Here is a 19,944-nt window from a genome sequence, read left to right as displayed (position 1 = left end):
TTGTGAGGAATCTGTTTATTACAATGTGTGGCCAGCTTTGTGCAGGTTTTCAGAAGAGTACAAAACATTCACATAGAAACTGTTCATGGTCGGCCCCCACTAAGACACTTTAACCCCATCAGTTCAGGAGGCATTGTATAATTCAGAGCTTAGTGTAAACATGACAGCTTTAGATAAAAACCCAGGTACAGTAGGTTCTTTCTTGGTCTGGTGATTTCCACTGAAATACAGCGTAATGCATTTATTTCACATTGAAACCCAGCTCCCTTCCAATGATTTGTAGTGCTTTTTCTGGGGCTCTTTGATTCATGACTAGTGATGCTTTTCACATGATTTTCCCTCGTTTGCACTACCATGTTCCTTCTCCTCCATATTTGTTAAGCATCAATCACTTTTTAACTCATACTTTACTTCCCTTCACTCCCTAACCCCTGCTGTTCTACCTCAGGTTCCACAAGGGAAGACGCAAAAGCAGACTGCACAATTTGGAAACCAAATGACTCCAAAAGGGACATATTCTGCTGTGGGGAGAAAGGTGATGCCAAGGCAGACCCTAAAGCTGGCCCAAGAGATGCACCAAGAGTTGTGCCAAGTGAGGGCCCAAGAGCAGGACCTAATGTTGGGCCAAGTGCTGGGCCTAGAGTTGCCCCTAAATCCCCAAGGCCTGGACCCAATGGCCTGGCATGTACTTTCTGGATGTGCTTGTTGAGATAAGCCTTTGAGCGAAAGAAACTGCCACACTCTGAACAGGGATATCGTTTCTCAGGCTCTGCCTCAATTTTTTTGGGAATCACCAAGTCACAAGCTGCATATGATCCATTAGAACTCTGCTTCTCTGGAGATTTGAGATCACTTCCATCTGACAGGTCACCATAGGAATCAGAGCTCTCCTGTTCCCCATGCTGACATTTCTCCCCCTCTGCAAGGAAAGAGAAAACAGTGACAAAAAGGCCCGCTGTTTTACTTACATGCAATGATCTCTGCAAAGCCATTTCCAAGCCACCTGCCTATCTTAGGTTATTTTATGATACCCTGAACTCTAGGACCAGTAACAATCTACTTTATCACTTCATAGTTATTGAATATTTGGGTGTGTAGGTTGCAGTAAAAATCCAAAGATGATATCACACAAAACTTACTACATCATATACAAAGTGTCAGGCATTAATGTATTCATACTTGTGACATGGCCTAACAATCCTGTCTCCCTTGGAACTTTTAGTTTTTTGGGGGTCTATTTGGCATTAACTTTACAATATGCTGTGGTCCCATTTAAGGTAAAATATTTGTGCGCTAGATAGATCCGTGGTGATAAACTAGCTGCTCATCATACTGTTAACTATGGCTCCCTACTTGCCTGCTGGGAACAGGGTCAAGGCATGGCACTGGTGACTGGGAGGAGGGAGGTCAGACACCACCGGGAGTGGGGGGGTCAGTTGGTACCTTGCTGTGCATCACAACACCTTTTATGTACAATAAAGGGTGGTCACAATGCCCATCCAAACAAGAGAAAGAGGCTGTGCTCTATTTGGGGCATCAATGGGAAGAGAGGTGAGAGGACTATTGTGAAGATATAAGAGGCATCTTGGCAAGAGTTGATGGCCATGCTGGCCAAGAAGGGTGGAGCTGATAGGATGTGCAGGGGGGTTGATGACATTTTGGATGCAATAGCTCTTTGCTGTATCTACATATTTATCTTGACTATTCGGACCAGTTGGCCATCCCTACACTTTATGTTATCTCAGATAGTATTAGTTAACAAGAAGACTATAGAGGCACTAGTTACTGATGTCTTCAACAGTCACACATTGGGCAGATATAATTTTTGCTCCTATTTTGTTTAATGTCATATTTCAAATTAGTCCTCATTTGGGGGATGTTTTCTAAGTTCTACACCATAATTCTGAGTATCCCTGTTTTACTGCCACTGTATTTACTCCTAAACTGTGAGAGAGTCCACATGAATCCTTTCTATATCTTTATTATTTCCATGCACTTGTACTTAATTCTATACTGTAATCAGGTACTTACATCTCTATGTTTTATCTCCCCTTTAGGGACTGGGCTTTAAAATTTTTAGTGAGAGTGCACTATCCATATTTTATTTTAGATCACTATCCAGAAAGGATATATCTATTAGGATATCCTCTCATTTCCCCAAAGCAGAGATTTTATGTTTGTGCAGGCAGTGTATTACCCTGCACATATTGGTTAGTGGTCCATGATTCATCAATGTCCCTAGTTCCTGATGTTTAGTGCTTTCACTGGTAATGTAAAGAACACCTAACAACCTATTCTAGCTCACACTTGCGCCCCCCTCTGCACGGACAGCCGGCTGTGCAACGCTTGCCTTTCACGCCACAGGTCCGGACACAGTGGAACAGCGCTGCACCATTTGGGACGGACTCCGGCCGGTGAGGGCCCGCGCTGAGGAGGGCGCCATGATGTGTTTTTACATGGACCTTTAAGTATGAGGCAGAGGAGAAACCTAAACAAGATAAAAGCAGGTAAGACACTGCCACAGACAGACCTACAACTGATCTCAGTCATCATTGACATTTCCACACACTGACTGTTTATTCAGTAATTATTATTACATGCACACACTGCTTATTTGCTGGCTATACTATAGGCTACTTGTTCCTATGCTGGGTACACACCTGAGCGACCCACAGACAACTGGCCAATTTGGTAAGCTATACACACTTACCAATCAGCTGCTTGATATGTCTGGCCAGACATCACAACTGGACGGGCCCAATTGTGATGTTAGTGTCGGCGGTTCCTGCAGCAGGTGTACAGGTGAATGGTGGGTTGCCAGATGTACCGATATATCTGGATTATATATCCGCATTGGCTGTGCTGCAGGTCCAGCCTGATCTGTCTGTGAACGACGCTGCTCACTGGCATGTTGAGTGTACACATCTACCGATGCACTTACGATATATCGTTCGTCCAAATGGCTCAGGATACACTTAGGGTTTGATTCTGATTCGCATACAGATACAGCTGCTTATATTTGCCCATATGCAAAGCTGTAGGTATCTTGCAGTGCACTTGCCACTATACGTACCCTTGGTTTGCTACCCATCATCAATGTGCACTTGTACACACCTATGCTTGGTACAAAAGATACTTCTGTAAACAGGCATATTTGCACCTACAACCAACTCTTCACAGCCCACAGTTGCATTGATATGCCATTACTTAACTTTGTCTATGTGAGAATACTCCGTTATGCCTCTTGATATGACTGAAATGCTTCTGACTCTGCATTACCTGTCCTTGTGTATGCTCTGTACCAGAGCATTAGGTGCGCTCTGCCAACAGGCGTACATACATTCTGCATTAGCCTGAAGGTGAATTACCAATTGGAAAATTTAGGTCACAGACTCCCTACATTATTATTACAGTATTAAGAACTTCATAGTTCAATTAATAGTTGCTTACAAGCTCCCCTAGCACTTCCAGACAATTACATTATTAGTGGCGATGTAGCCTCTGGCCAACCTGGCTTTCTATCCAATCAAATGTTATTATTTACAATGGGCCAATCTCCCCTCTTTCAGCAGTGTGATATGACATGATAGTGTTGAAGACTGAATGTAGAATGGATTTTAAGCTGAAGTTCTTATTAGACTAAGGGCCTGATTCAGATATTGACGGAACTGCAGAGATGCACACAAGCGGCGGTGCAATTCCATTCATCTCAAATGCAGCAGGAAGTGTCTGTAGGAAACTGACACCTATTTGCTACAACCGCGATCCCAGGGCTGCAACCAAAGCCACAGTCAGGGATCACATGGTTGTGCCTTTGGCCAGACTGCGGAATCTGAAGCTTACCGTAGCCTGGCTGGATCCTGGCAGCTGCGAAGCCAGGAAATCCGCAGACTCTAGCCTCGTCCCTCCCGGAAAATGTGGATGATGCCCGTTTCCAGGAACGGTGGCCTGCTACACCCCCGCTCTGCCCCCCTAAACGGCGCAGCATGTCAGTCATGCTGTGGCTTGGGAGGTCTGCGAGCGAGATCGCAGGACCCGTTCTGCACATGCGAAGACCCTAAACCATTGGAGATGTAGTACACTAACCACCGGGTAAGCGTACATCTCTGAATCAGGCCATAAGTTCCTAAAACAAGGATGGAACAATTTGCTCAAGGTTGACTGACCAATCCTATGTTCATGGTCAGCATACATGAAAATGTAATCCATAATAATTTGTGTCTTTTCACTTTCTTTCTTCAGAGACAGTTGACAATTTTGCTTCAATTGATTCCGCAAAGCTCTTTTAAAGTGACTGTGTCGTCTATGCATAGTTGAGGCAGCCGATTGGTGGGCTAATCTCCTATTCACAAGAATGTAGCTAATCAGTTCACTGGGAACCTCTAACACAGAGGAACATCTACTATGTACATTGCATTGCGTTACTAGTGAACCCAACCCAAGCCATTTTCATGCTGAAACCCACATGCCTTATAAACACCATTCCAAGCACAACGAATGCATTCAAGCACTCGCTCGCTCCCTCTTTTCATGCATTAATATACAAACACAAGAACACCTTCACTCTGTGAGCAACAGTGGATCTACCCTGCTGGTTACCTCGGTTACAGATGGTACAGAAGTTGCTAGGTCCCTCGCTGTGTTTCTTCAGATGGTCAGCCATATAAGCAGCCCGTAAGTATTTCCCACACACTTGACATGGTACCTTGTCCTCATGACATGCTAAGTGTGAACGTAGTCGGTCACGCGTGGCAAAGGAAGCATTACATGTCTGAAATTACAACCATATAAATTGGTGTCAAAATAGTTTTAAAAGAAATACAAAGTGGGTGTTTCTATCCCATGTTTATTTTCTTTACTGTGAATAGCTTGTAGGATATCTTAGGCGGAGCTTGTTCTTCATTATCCTTTAAATATTTTGCACATAGATACCTACACATGCTTAGGTACCTATTTAATGGACGAACAGGATAAAATATGGACACAGAAAACAAGTTACATTTCCTCTGTTTTGTAGTCAATCTGTTTCTGCATATTTTCCCACATTACAGATCTATGAATGGAAGCAGCTAGCTAGATGGTGGAGATCCATTCAGAATCGGGGCTAGTAGCCGTGTTGCTTCTGAATCTACAACCAGCCTTTTTGTTAAGCTGAAAGATATTTTCTACTGAACTTAATTGGTTGCTAAATAAATAATGCATCAATTATGTCTTATATTAAGTACATTTATTTAGTATTCCTGCACTTAAAATAGTCAGATCAGTAAATTGTGGAATCAGTTTCTAGGATTGGGCTAAATGCATAAGATCAATTATAGGAGGTATAAAAGTTTATTTATAATTTACTTTTACATGTGTTTCCCTATCTAGTGTAAAAGAAAGAAGAACATTTGGTGCCATATTAGCCGTATGTATACTGAGCGCATACCATAAAGGAAATTTTAAACAGGCAAAGTCAGGGGTCGAAAAGTATTCACAGGACTAGAATAGTTTGTTGATACCAATAAGAGTCATTTTACATATTCCAATCCTGTGAGTGCTTACACCCTGGCTTTTAGTTACATATATATTGATGGACTATACTGAAAAATCAAGAACATATCATGAACTCACTGTAAGAGCAGTCTGGTCATTGAGTGGCAAATCACCTCCAGAAATAAAAATGTACACATTTACAGACACACCAGCATCTGTATAATGTAACTGTCACACACAGACATTCATGTACACATAGGTGATATTGCTTCCTATGTCATTCCATGAAACCAGGGCCTTAAGAGAAGCAGCAGTGAGACTCTGAATAAACTGCAGTGCAGTAAGGTCCTTCCATCCCATCAGCTGTTATACACACATGGACAGGTAGTTACCGATATGCATATATGCACGGAGACATACCATGGGGTGCATTCACACAGACATACAGGCCTAGAGACTCTTGTTACTCAGGCCCATTAAATCACCAGTCCCGCTTCCTTGGTCCAAAAAGTATTTGTTTTCGCTTTCCATGTTGGATTACCTGTCCTCCTCCTCTCTCCTGCTCACTGCGCACTTGACTGGGAAATCCTTCTGCAGTTTTCTAGTTTGGAAAAAAATGGGTGTAAAATCATTTTTGTGGGCCCTTCCCATAGGAGAAATTTGATTTTTCAAAACTTTATCACGCCTTGATCAGCAGACCACTGTTATCTCAGCAGGGGACATGAAAGCATTATTAATAATTACTACCGGTAAGACATGAATGCAATTTCAAAGCAAATAATGTTCTGGTTAATTCTCATTGTGACTCTTACTTAAACTGGACTGGACGATATAGGAAATGGATAATAGTATATTAATAACAGACTGCAGAAATAGTCACTGTAAAGTGGGACTGGTGCTTTAAGTCACACATGATAAGTCTCGGACATTCTTTCACTCTCACACTATAGTAACCACCAGTCCCCCTTTCCCGTTACCTCTTCCGTACCTCACACTTGTGGGGTCTCTCAGATGTATGAACTTGTTTTATATGTCCATTGAGGTGGTCCGGCCTGTGGAGGAAAGTGCATCACACAGAACTTAAGTGACAGGCTGAGGCAGAGAGCATTACACAGTGACAGATGTCCTCAAGTAATGTGCATTTATGGGAGAGACAAATAACATCTTACAGCAGAACACTATCCCCAGCCTAGGCAGAAAATGAGAAGAGACACACTTTGGGAAATAAAATATACCAAACTACAGTGGGAAGAGCATGGTATACAGAGAAACATTGCTTGATTTAATGGCATTCTGTAGTGTGCAACCAATTACCAATAATTCACTGCAAATTCTATTAATGAAAGCAAAAAAAAGAAATGTCAAAAATGTAAATTGCGAACAGATACTGTGTTTGATACATTTAATGAGTAAATCAGAAATACTGTCCACTCTGCTTCACAGCAATCAAATCGCACTATAAAAAAAAACCAGTGTGTTTAAATAAGTGTGAGCCATTTGTGTGTCTTATGTAGGCTTAAGTGTATATATATATATATATATATATATATATATATATATATATAATATTGATCTATTTAACCATGCATAATAAGGTGTGCGGGGATTTCTCCACTGCTTCTCTCCCTTCACATAACTACACACACTGAGTGGTGATAGTTGCTGCCTCTAACACCCTCCCCTCTCTCTCTCCCTGTACTTTGCAGGGAGGAGGGTGTACACCACATTTTCCTGCTGGGGGAGGAGAGTCTGCCTTTGTAGTTCTTCTGGCACCCCTCCCTAACTCATTCTGACCAATCACTGAGAACAGGCTACAATCCTCCATTTGGGTGGGGGGCCCTTGGTGCACACGTTCTGAGATGGCGTCCCATGGGCAAATGAAAAAGGGGGGGTGTGGGGAACTGACAATATTTTGCATGCAAACAGCTTACATTGCAAGTGACATGTAAAAATAAATAACAGGAAATTACTCTCAATCTCAGGGGAAAAGAATTACATTCTACATATCTTATAAAATGCAGGTTGTCAGTATACAATATCAGAAACCAGGTAACAGCTTATAAGCAGATATTATCTCACCTCATTCTCCAACTACTGCACATACAGATGTGTCCTTATACATTTTTGCTGCAGTCATGCTAAAAGGCACATCTTGGCGCGCCAGGTCCCGAGAGACTCTGTTACTGCTGGGCGTCTTTTTTTTGGACAAAAATGCATCTAAATTGTGACGCGATGCAACTAGGACGCACCAGCAGACTGTGCGGTTTAATTTGATATGTGACACTTGTATATCCTATGTGCGACCGAGTCTCTGGATCTACATGAAAAGCTACAATGTAGCAGCCAAGGCTTTTTTTCATTCCAAGTTCCGTTGTGCTTCATATACAGACTCAGGTGCACACAGATATACAAGTGTCACATATCACATTAATCAGCAGTCTACTGGTCCTAGTCACATTGCATTGCGACTTAGATGCAGTTTCAGCAAAAATAAAGGCACCCCACGCCGGCAGAGTAGTACAGGACCTGACGGCTCTCTCTCGCCAGGCAAGTCGCACTGCGTAGCGTATTGAGGCTAGATATATGAGGGCACATCTCTACATACATTGTTCCATCACTTTCTATACTAGAAGTAGTAATTTCCTGTTGTCCTAAAACTTGATGTAGTAAATGTGCAATTTAAGTTACAGCAAAGTACAACTGCAATTTGGTGAGAAAATAGATGCACTTTTTAATGGAAATTACAAGTCTCATATATACCCTTATTTAAAATAAGAATTTATTTTTGCTATATTTTTATATATGTTCAATAAACTTATGGGAAGTTTTTTTTCTGCATAGAGAATCTTGTTCCTGTGCGATTATTTCCTCCTGGACCAGTGATTCCCAAACTGGGTGCCGTGGCAAACTGGGGTGCCACCGGTAGGTAGCCCAGTACCAAATACAATTATTTATGGCCAATGTGATAAGACCAGCGCTGGTGGCTGACAATCATAAAATATATGGACAAACAGAAACGCAACCCTGTCCACCACCATATAACTGACATAGGCACAATTTAGTACATTTAACAGTTTTTTGCTGAATTACTCATTAAAGTAAATTTTGGCCTATGGATGCAGTGATAGATATGCTGAACTCTAGGGTGATGTAAGAAAGTTTGGGAACCACTGCCCTATACTGATATGAAGAGCTATCAAGACTATATGCTAGGTGAAGTAAAAGATATCTCCAATAAACTTCAAAAGACTCCTGCCACCCAGAGGAAAATTATGGTGAAAAATTTAATTTGCATTAATGACTCCACGCCCTTATGAAAAGTGAACCCTACTTAAAGTATAGTGTGTTTGTGGATTATTTTTAAAAGTCAAAACACAGCAGTTCACTCTATGGGTTGGGTACGGAATCCCAGCGGTAGGAATACTGACAGCGACATCTCAACAGTCAGAATTCCGACCCAATTAGATAAATACTCTAACCCTAAACCACCTTTCCCGCAGCCTAACCCTCTCCCTAGTGCCTAAGCCAATACTTGCCATCAGGATACCGGCGAAAGTGATTCTGGTGCCGGGATTCCGACTGCTGTCAGGATTCCGGCGCGCTATTCTGAGTGCCGGCATCCCGACCGCCGGGACGGTGACTACTTCCCCACACTGTGCATACTCCTGTTCATGACTTGTCTTTAGATCTGTGCTTATGCTTCTAAGTAGCAATAGCTCATATGGAACAGTATTCTCCTAATTATCAAATTTCCTTATAAAAAAGTGGTAATCCACCTTCAGATAAATATAGTTTAGAATATATGCCCTTTAAATTTTGCTAAATAATTGTTTTATTTTTTCCTGTGCTTTTCAACTGTGTATTTATGTCACGAGGCAGGGCTGCTGGCTTTCATTGCCCATGGTTATGATACAGTTCTCTGCTGTACCCTCTGCATTGTGTGCAGGTCCTTGTTATGCCCGGGGCAATGGAAATGAAGAACGTTCCTTATGATTTAACTACATGGCTGAAATACACGAATTGAGACCTAAGAAAGGAAGTAGAGACTACTGCAATAATGTAATTTGAAGGATTAAATTATGCGTAAAGTTAAAGTTACAGAAGGGCATGTTTATTATAGTATATAACTAAAAGGCATGTGAAAATGGACAACCCCTTTGTGAATTTACATACAATACCTTAACAGTGCATCTCTGTGTAAATATTGGATAACCCAGTCCTGCTAAACATCCCATTAAATTGAAGGTGCAAGTGCACATGCTACCTCAAAAGTGATGTTGGGCTGCACTTACCTAGAAAATCCTTTTCCACAGCTCTGGCAGATGTAGGGCTTCCCTACAGAGCCATCATGTGAGCGGACATGGTACGACATCCGGTCTTTCCGTTTGAACCGCAGTCCACATACGGGGCAAGAGTATGGCTTCTCTCCAGAGTGAGATAGCTTGTGCCTGTTTAGGTGGTACACATCCCGAAAGATCTTTCCACACAGATCACAAGCTACCTGTTTCCTTGCTCTATTCCTCTTTCTAGGGGTACCTTGTTCCTCTTGGGCTAAGCCATTCTCTCCTAGACGAGGTGTTTGAAGGTCTCCATATCCCAGTTGCAGGCTGGTGACTCCATGCTGTGCCTCATGCTGGCGCAGTCTCAAGGGATCTGTGAAGACCTTATCACAAAGACCACAAGGAAGCACTCCTCCATCCCGCAAGCCACCAACTGCCCCAAAGAGCACAGAGTCTAAAACACTGGGTTTTCTTGGCCTTCCACGGCCTCGCTTGGATCCAAGTCCTTGTATTCCTACTTGGTATTGAGAGGAAAGAAGTTGTGAATTTCCCCCAAGTGCTAGAAGAGAAGCTTGACTTGGTACAGCTTGTCCTGGGCGTACTGAGTCTTCTTCCTCTTCCCCTAATGACCCTGCAATTCCTGAGCCACTCAGAACAGTCCCATTAGTCATGTCTAATGGAAATCCAAGGTCAGACGCCCCTGATCTAAAAAGCATGAGCTCTGGTCGTGTAGGGGGCACTAGGATTTGCACATTGGATTGCTTAATGACCTCCTGACAAATGTCAATAACTGACCGCATTAGCAAGAACTTGGCAGCTGTCATTAGCTCTGGAAAACTCTCCAGCCGGATAATGATGCGAGCAGTATATGCAAAGTCCAAAATGTCCCCAAAAACCTTGGAGCTGATGGTGTGCATCTCGAGCTCCCGTGGTATTGGCCCTTCTGCCTCTCCAAGTACAGACTCAAAGTACTGACTACAGGCAGCCAAAACGGCACGGTGGGCCGGAAAGCTATCCTCACCAACACGTAGAACTACATCACAAAAACGCCCCCCGCTCTTTCGTTGCTGGTTCAGTTGATTGAGAACATCTGAGCTGTGCTGGCTCACCTGGTATGTGTAGTATGATGGCCCACAGCCCTCTGACAAACGCTCCATGCTAACGGGATATGGATCCAAGGGCATGTAATTGAGACCTAAGAAAGGAAGTAGAGACTACTGCAATTATGTCATTTAAAACTGGTTGAGACAGACAAATAATGGTGATAAAAGAAAGTTTTAGTGTATCTAGAAAAGGGTATTTAGATACCCAATTCAGTGCTTCAATGTATCTTTATATATCCAGGTGGCTGTTACACTTTTTAAACCAGATTGATAGCAAATACCCAAGTGGAAACAATTAAATGTAAGATAAGCTAGCATTTCTATTACAGGTGTTAAAAACAAGGCAGCAGTGTCATATACTACCATTTAAAATATAGTACCGTGAAGCAATATGCTAGGACAGTGTGCTCCTCCATTGATTTTAAAAAAATAAATACAGGTGTTAGGATAATGTGTTCAATAAGGAAACTATATTTACAAGAAACAGATGGAAGTACAAATGTTGCATTTAGGCATAAAACAGTGAGTTACATTGGTACAGTGGGCATAGAGGTCCTATATACATGAAAAGGGTGACTAGCACTGGTTGGCACACTATATTACTCTATAAAGGGGCACACACAGGCTTTACTACAGTAGGAGATAAGAACAGTGCTCAGAAAGTGTACAGACGTGTGAGTGATGCGTTGCAGAATCGGTGGCTGATGATTACAGAGATGTGCTGTGCGCTATGGATATGACGGGGAGCACATTTATTACTGAAGTATTTGGGGAGGGGGCGGGAAACACAGTGGGTGTCAGGAGGTACAGGGCGTATAGTGAGGCCTGAATTATACAGGGCCAGCAGAAGGCTTATTAAGAGGTCTATGTAGAGGGGTCCCCTATTATATATTGGGGTTTAGGGGTGATGTCACCTGGTGCGCGTACCCGCGTGGCTCCTCCCCTTGCCCTTACGCGGGTGCGCGCTGCGCGGGCCGGTGTTGTCTGGGGCTCCGGTGCAGACTGTCGGTGTGTTGCAGCGCTGTACTCTCCTCCCCGGAGACCGACCCCCAGCAGGACACCGGGACCCCCCCGCACCGGACACTGGGGTAGCTCTGACCGGATCCTCCGCAGCCTCTTTGTGTCTGATCCCCCCCCCGGGCTGAGAATCTGTGACCGCCCCCCGGTCCCCCCTCCCTGTGAGCACTCCCCCCGCCCCTGTACAGAGACTGGGAGACCCCGCACATGCCGACCCCCCCTCCCCACTTTCACCCCTCCCGGAATAATATGCATATACACTATGGACACAAGGTAATCTGCATCCATGGTGTACTGTTATACACAAGACTTTGCCCCCTAGGAAAAAAAATTATATTTCTTGCCTGGAGGAAACCCCTAAAATAATCTTCGTCGCCAACAATCTTCAGTAATCACAACATCCCCCTATGTGCAATATATTGCTGTACTTCTACCCAAATATCATCCCAAGTATAATAATACAGTAAAGCTGTGGTGTGCTGCCAGGGCTATTAAAATATATTTCTCCTCAATGATCTGAAATCTTTATCTATATATCCTCAATAATATGTCATTTGCATGATCTAATAAAATACCAGTCAAGGTGCTGGTAGAGTGAGTGATAGACCCTGATGTGCCATCTATTTAGTGGCATTGCACAAAAGCCACTCACTCCCAGGTTTGCCAAAACTTTAAATTTATTAGATTTATATTCTAATAAGTATTCCAGTTCACCTGTCTCTAAAGGGAACAGAATGGTTTTACGATATTATTAGTTATGTGTGGCATATTTTTACATAATTAATATTAAAATATAAACTTCTGTAACAAATCATATTCAGACAAACCTCGAAATTATTAACCTTCGAAAGTCAAAACACAGTTTAACAGTGTAAACGGAGTAAAGCTGGGTACACACTAGACGATCTATTGGACGATTTGTCGTTTTGAGGTGAATCGGAATGACACATCGTCCAGTGTGTTTCAGTCCCGGGCACCTTTTGTCGTATCTTCAGGTCTGTCTGCAGTGCAGGCCAATCTGAAGATCCGGCATACGAAACCATGCTTCTGGAACAATATAGCGGGCGGTCATATACCAGACCGTGCAGTGTGTACAGACCTCTCGATATATTGTGCCATCGCTGGGCACACACATCGTCTAGCTTAAGGGTAATTTCACATGGGTTGTTAAGATCACAAGCTATGCGTGCGTGAGACCCGCTACGACCGACAGCGCCGGTCGTAGCGGGTCTCGATCCAAAGGGGGCGAGCTGTCGATGTTGATTTACAGCTCGCCCCGTTTGGAAGGCGGGCCGGGGGGGTGGCAGCCCAAACGGAGGCGTTCCCATGGGCGTCCCCGTTTGGAGGCGGCCCCAGTGACATCACTAGTGATGTCAGTGGAGAGCTTCCGGCTCAGACAGAGCCGAAAGCTCTTCGGGGCTTACGACAAGGGAGACCCTACCCTAGGGTCTCGTCGTAAGCCCCGATGGTCGCGATGGTCTTGACCATCGCGACCATCACCTTAGGCGGTCGTAAGGCTGTGGGTGTTAACCCACAGCCTTACCACCGCAAAGGAGGACGTCTTGAAAATTCAAGACGTCCTCCCCTCATTCAGATCGACCGCACGCTCTGTGCGACCAGCTCTGAATGAGGTCCTCAGTCTTGGTAAGCTGCTTTAATTTCCAAGTTGTACATAATTATTGTGCCATTAGCATATGTTGCATTAGTTTATTAATCAGTACTGTGCCCCCTACAAATATACATTTGATAATTCTTTTTTGTTGTATCCATTTATTGGTATTTTTTTTTTCCCCTCGGGTCGCATCCAAAAGTGTGGAACTGAGGACTGCATGTACCATTTCAGGGGGGTTTCTTAGTATATTGTTTTAAAATCCAATTTAAGTTATTGAAGAGGCATTTCTAGTTGTGTAGTAAAAGCTGTATACATGCCTGTAAAGTGTTGTGCAATTTTGTCACTTTTATTTCCACAATTATTATTACTTTGCTTTTGTATGTCTGCAACCCCTGTCTTTCTCTTCCTTTGTCTTTGGGCTGCACCCCCACCACCTCTTTATACCTTAACCATCTTAGCCAATGCCATTATTCTATTATTTTTATTGATTCCATGTGAGCTAGTTCAATTATTAACCTTGTGTCGCATTAGGTACACACTAGATGATGTGTGTACCCAGCAATGACAGATGTGATGGCACGATATATTGGGTAGTCCGTACACACTGCACGATCCAATGTCTGCCCACCTGATATATTGTTCACCTTCCTGGCATCAACAGCTGGATCGCGCCATCTGCGCTGTGATAATTCACAATGTAAAAACCTCCTAACGCTACAAAATGGCCACACATATGACAATCTGTGCAGTTTTACCATGGCTAGCTGCCATTCCCTATATCTAGCGTTCATGCTAGGCTGTTTCAGCAGGGCACCGTACCCTGCCCTCCAGCGTGGCGCCCCGCTGAAACAGCCTGCGGGTTCTGTCCTCCACCCACGGGCCACAGTGTCCCACGGGTGGGGAAAACGGCAGAGCAGCGGTCACCGCCAGTGAATGGACGCCATTTACAGTGACTGCGGCGCTTGGGGGCTGCCCGGCATGTCCATAAGTGCCGAGCACACCCCCAAGACTGATGAAAAGGGGACGCATCATAAAGACATATCCCCTTTTCATCGACCACACCCCCTTTTTGGACGCGGCACACGCAGATGTGCCCTAGCTCTAGGTCCGGCGTCCTGCCTGCCGCCGGACCTAGAGTGAACACTTTATCTCAGCATGTGTGGCCAGCATAACTATGAAATCATTTTGATTTTCCTGTAGAGGAGGACTTGTTTTATGGAGCCTAATCTGTTGCAGTCAGTCATCTTATAAATTACTAGCTGGGATACCTGGCGTTGCCCGGGATGAAGACTGGACCCTGAAGTACTCCTGCAGCCTTTATTTGTTTACACATTGCCCTGTCTATAACCCCATGCCATTGAACCTTAAAAGGACCCCACTGTTTGCTAACATGCATGCAAACAGTGGCGTAACTACCGTGGGTGCAAGGGGTGTGACTGCTATGATGCCCGAGCTGCCTCTGTGGCCCACCGCTCCCCCTGCACCCAGTCACGCACACAAGGTGGGTTGGTCCTGTCAGGGCCGCCGAGGGGGGCCCGGTTGTCAGCAGCTGTGTTGATTTGGTGCCGGCAGGCAGACATGGAGAGACTGTGACACCGGTCGTGAGGCAATCAGAGCTCGCGGACCGGAAGCCAATCATCAGTGGCAAGTCTTGTTTGGCTGCCGGTTCGTGAGCTCCGATTGGCTTGCAATCAGCGCCAGATTCAAATTTCGCCAGCGCTGCCTGTCCATGCCTGCCCGTGTGCCAGCTGTAAATAACTGACGGCCAGGCCCCAAATTTACACCTGATGCCTGCTGGAGGGACACGGGGAGGTGAGTTACTATGTAGTGCTGACCGCTCTCACTGCGGTCTGCACTACACTTGTGGGGACACTAGTGGCGGGGGCAGCGGCGGCTATGGGCCCCTGCACCACAGCGGGCCCTGGTGCAAGCCACCGGCTGCACCGCTACTAGTTCCACCACTGCCTGTTATCACCTGCTCACTGATGACAAACAAGTTAAGAAAGAGTTAAAGACCAAAAGGAAAGAAGGAGCCACGACAGGCCCTTTATAAGGAACTCCAGGAACAGACATCCATACACAGCCCTGACGAAGCCCGCAGTTGATTCGACGGGCGAAACGCGTTGGGATGCCCCCCCTCCTGTATAGTGCAGTACATTGGAAGACGCCGGCAGGCGAGGAAGATCGTGCACACTCACTGCCGGACGTCCTCTCCGAAATCCTTGCTGACTGCTCCGGACTAACGCCATTTATAAGGAACCCCGCAAGCAGTAACAGGAGGTAAGAGGATCCCGCACTAACAGGGAGAACTACCATTTGGCACACACAGGCGGGGGAAAAACACTTATACAACACAATCAATATTCAAAGCGCTTGTTTTTTTTCTGAGATATACAAAGAGTCTTAGGGCCTGATTCAGAGCCGCTCATAAGCGTCCGCTCGTTCGTTCCGAGCGATGTTTGCACAACTGTGCATGCGTACGGATCGTAATACGCATGCGTGAACCAGTCAGTGCGGCCGAAAATCGTTTGTTCGCTACATAGCGAATGCCTGCTATTTTGAGTGACAGGAGGAGGCGTATGTGGGTGGTAACGGGAAGGTGCTTGAAAACGGGGAGTGGAGATACGAACTCAGGCGTGCTTAAAGGTCAAAACGGGCGTTTTATGGGTGTGCATAATTAATACAGCAGCGTCATTGACCACGTCACTGGGTTATTTTATAGTCAGAACTGCTCGCAAGATTGCGGTAGGAAAAACCAACCACAAGAATAGCGAGCAGTTCATACTCTGGTCGATGTACTCGATTAATCTAATAAATAGCGGACATGACGTAGGATGCGAGCGGCCAGGGGGCGTAGTTTTCCAAAAAACGACCGCATGTTTGGTTCGCTCGTTCAGACCTAGAGGCGTGAACAGACCGCAAAGAGCGAACGGTTTATTTGAATAGCCACCCCTTTTTTCTGAATGAGCGAGCGCAAATAGCGTCTGGCTCTGAATGAGGTCCTTAGTCTTACCCACATATGTACCGCAGCAACACCACCCTGAGATCCACACAAAGTGGAACTCTGTCATCATTAGCCAGGCTTGAAACTCACTTTGAACCGGAATCCCTGGCAGGCCACGATTTCTTTGAAACTTTGGAACTCAAGGTGCGCGCACCGGGACTTTAAAACCAAGGAGTTACTTATCTTGCCCTTGCAGCATGTCTGACCAGCCGCAAACTTGGCAGCTCTCTTGACTTGCAGAGAGCTCTCATGCTGCCTAGGAGGTCCCAGGGGCTAATTTATGCACGCCCATGCAACAGACTTGATACAGTCAGACGCCTGCGTTTTCCTGACCCCCCCCCCCCCCCGTTACTGCCTCAAACGCTGACTGCCTGTCACTCATACTGCGATGGGTCCCACTGCACGTCTGTAATTACAGTGTGTTCTCTGCGCACGCTCAGTGCGGCTTATACGCATGTGCAATGGCAATCGCTCGATCTGCCCTGTAATTACCAGTACGTTCATCTCTGAATCAGACCCCTAGTACACAAACACAGGATATCAACAGTAGTCTTTAGTGTTTCAGAACTCTTTATCAATGTTCTTTCATCCCAGCGCAGGAAGTAGCTACACACACACATAAACACATATTTTGCACACACACAGACACATTTTGCACACATGAACACAAGTACACACACAAAAGTATTTTTCTTGTTTATTTTGGTCTGTTTCATTGTCACAGGCTACAGCTCATTCCTCACCCATCTCTTACCTCTCCTGATGTTCTGCTCTCCTCTAACAGTACAGTGCCTCATTATTGTTGCTACCAGGTACCTCTGGACGGTGGAGCCTGGACGAGAACACCCAATGAGAGGAAGCTTAACACTTCACCCGGTCACCACTGTGGGACATATAAATCTCTGGGGGGGGTGAATGAGCAGGGTATCAAACGACCAGAGCTTTGCTGCCATGCACAGGGACACAATTGCGAATGGACCAGGAGGCAGGGCTTAGTGCTGCCAGGGACGGAGCTTCGGGCGGCATGGGGAAGGAGCTTTGGACAGCCCCGTTGGTGAGGGGGTAGGGGTTGAGTAACGGGGCTTCGGAACTCGGATTGGCGGGTCAGGAGGTGAATGGACGGGTCACGGAGCATTGGAGTCCTGTAGGTGGTTACAGGAGAAAAGTCTTTTTTTCCTATGAGCTGGAGTCGATCCTAAAGGGCGTATTTTCATATGGGGCCTGGAGCTGAAGCTCCACCCGCCCCATAATTAATCCGGCTCTGACCAGAGAGCATGTTTAAGCCAAATTATTTTCAAAACCCTTGGTATTTTGACAGGAGGCATCCTGACTGCCGGCATTACATACCGATTCCATCTGAAGCTGACAGTGCTCTCGTCATTGACTGTGACTATATCAGGCGGTTTTGTGAGTGTGTTTTAGAAATATTTTGTATGATGAGGCCCTGCAGCAACTACCATTTGCGCTGTTCCAGGCCCTGTTACCCTCTTCCACATCGTCTCAGTGCTGAATAGCACAGTGTCTGCTATCAAAGGTGAGCTTACTGTGCTCAGTACTGTGTGATGCTCCCTTCCTCTCAAAGGAATCCTTCAAAATTGTGCACATACTTTATTTATATTGTTACTGTTATTCACTCACTCTGAATACTTATCACTATAAGTCCCGTTAACAATGGGGCACAGTTCATTAAACACATACTTGCCAACTCTCCCTGATTGTCAGGGAGACTCCCTGAAATAGTAGTAATCTCCCTGACTCACTGAAGAGTCTACTAATCTCCCTGATTCCACCTTACCCTCATTATGAAACTTGTATTGAAAAAAACAGCATAGATATATACATTCAAATGGGATCATTAGTATGATTTCCCTGCATTGGTTATAAGGCACAATGATCCCTATGGGTACATGCATTTTCTGAAAACTATCTGTGTTTTCATCAACAAGTAGATCTTACTAACTGCTTTGGGGCTTATTTACATTTGAATGTAAATCAGTATTATGACACGCCTGTCAGATGTAGCTGTACATGCCCACTTTACTGCCGCGCTCATAGGTGGTGCTTTCACAATCTCCCTGAAATGCTTTTTCGAAAGTATGCAAGTATGATTAAACAGAGCTTGGCTAAAGGGGTATTTATTTTGTAAATTCTTTACTTTTGAAATACAAAGTTCACATTCATGGATATTACAATTTGACCACTACTAAATATATACATATACCAGGGCTCGACAAATCCCGGTCGACATGGCGACTAAGATTCTAGTCCTGGCAAACGGGATTTCCAAGCCCCCCACCGCCGCCGCAGGGAAGCTCCTGCCGGGCGCCCGCTGAAATGTTATCAGCGGACTCCCGACTCCACGCAGCGGAGGAAGTGCATGGAGAGGCAGCAGGAACAGCTAGGCAACATCGGGGATGCAAGGAACCACCTTCTGACATAGGCCCCACTCTGGATTCCCCTGAAAGCAGTGGCCGGCGACTCAGCAAGTCGCGATTACACCAGCACATGGGAAAAAGCAGGGATCTCTGACGGAGGTCTCTAGCACGATTTGTGACAGTACCCCCCCTTTTAGAAGTGGACTCCGGACACTTTCTAGGCTTGTGAGGAAACTTAACATGGAAGGCTTTTAGAAGAGCAGGAGCATGAACATCAGTAGCAAAGATCCAAGTTCTCTCTTCTGGACCATAGCCCTTCCAGTCAATAAGGTATTGAAGTCGTCCATAGCGGCAGCGGGAATCCAGGACCTTCTGGATCTCAAATTCTTGACCACGCTGAGTGTGGACACTAGGTGTCTTAGGGAGAGTTCTTTGAAATTGATTCAAGACCAGAGGTTTTAGGAGCGATACGTGGAATGAGTTAGGGATTCGTAAAACAGGAGGTAATTTTAGCTTAACAGCCACTGGGTTAATGACCTTTTCCACAGAGAACGGGCAAATGAATCGTAGAGCGAACTTCATGGATGGAATACGAAGTCTAAGGTTTCGGGTAGATAACCATACCTTGTCTCCAGGTTGGAACTTTGGAGCGGCTCATTTCTTACGATCAGCAAATTTTTTGTGGCGTATGGAGGTTTTCAACAATGAGGAATGGACCTTCTCCCAGATAGCCGTCAGATGCTGAAGAGTATCTTTAGCAGCTGGTACATCAACAGTCGGAACCAATGGAAACTCAGGTAGGCGAGGATGTTGACCATACACAGTATAAAAGGGTGTATTCTCCATGGAGGTATGATAGCGATCATTGTGAGCAAACTTGGCCCAAGGAAGCAGCTCCAACCAGTCATCTTGAGAAGACGAGACGAACAAACGAAGGAACTGCTCTAAGTCTTGGTTCACCCTCGCCGTTTGCCCGTTGGTCTGAGGGTGATAGGCCGTGGAATATTTAAGTTTTACCTGCAGAGCTGAGCACAAGTACCTCCAAAACTTGGCCACAAATTGGACTCCTCTGTCGGAG

At 45.2% G+C, this 19,944-nt stretch overlaps 1 protein-coding gene across 6 annotated transcripts in view; it reads right to left on the bottom strand.

The window, feature by feature from the left end:
• PATZ1 (POZ/BTB and AT hook containing zinc finger 1) overlaps positions 1-19,944 on the bottom strand; it is a 43,968-nt gene continuing 24,024 nt past the window's right edge. Inside the window, exons 1-7 of one of the 6 annotated variants that reach the window (XM_088477910.1) lie at positions 11,773-11,992; positions 9,768-10,950; positions 6,464-6,527; positions 6,017-6,076; positions 4,600-4,771; positions 2,351-2,488; positions 1-919 (exon numbers count right to left, since the gene is read on the bottom strand). In XM_088477910.1, the coding sequence (XP_088334036.1) occupies positions 408-919; positions 2,351-2,488; positions 4,600-4,771; positions 6,017-6,076; positions 6,464-6,527; positions 9,768-10,939 (2,118 nt within the window). In that variant the 5' untranslated portion in view covers positions 10,940-10,950; positions 11,773-11,992 and the 3' untranslated portion in view covers positions 1-407. Of the gene's footprint in view, positions 920-2,350; positions 2,489-4,599; positions 4,772-6,016; positions 6,077-6,463; positions 6,528-9,767; positions 10,951-11,772; positions 11,993-19,944 lie in introns of those variants that run through there. The other 5 variants (XM_088477909.1, XM_088477911.1, XM_088477913.1 and 2 more) reach the window with 5 other exon arrangements.

This window comes from Taudactylus pleione, unplaced genomic scaffold (assembly GCF_031769625.1).
Source record: "Taudactylus pleione unplaced genomic scaffold, aTauple2 ptg000205l, whole genome shotgun sequence".
NCBI classification, from domain to species: domain Eukaryota; kingdom Metazoa; phylum Chordata; class Amphibia; order Anura; family Myobatrachidae; genus Taudactylus; species Taudactylus pleione.
The sequence above is the reverse complement of the archived record's forward strand: the minus strand, read 5'-3'. Positions and strand labels throughout refer to the sequence as shown.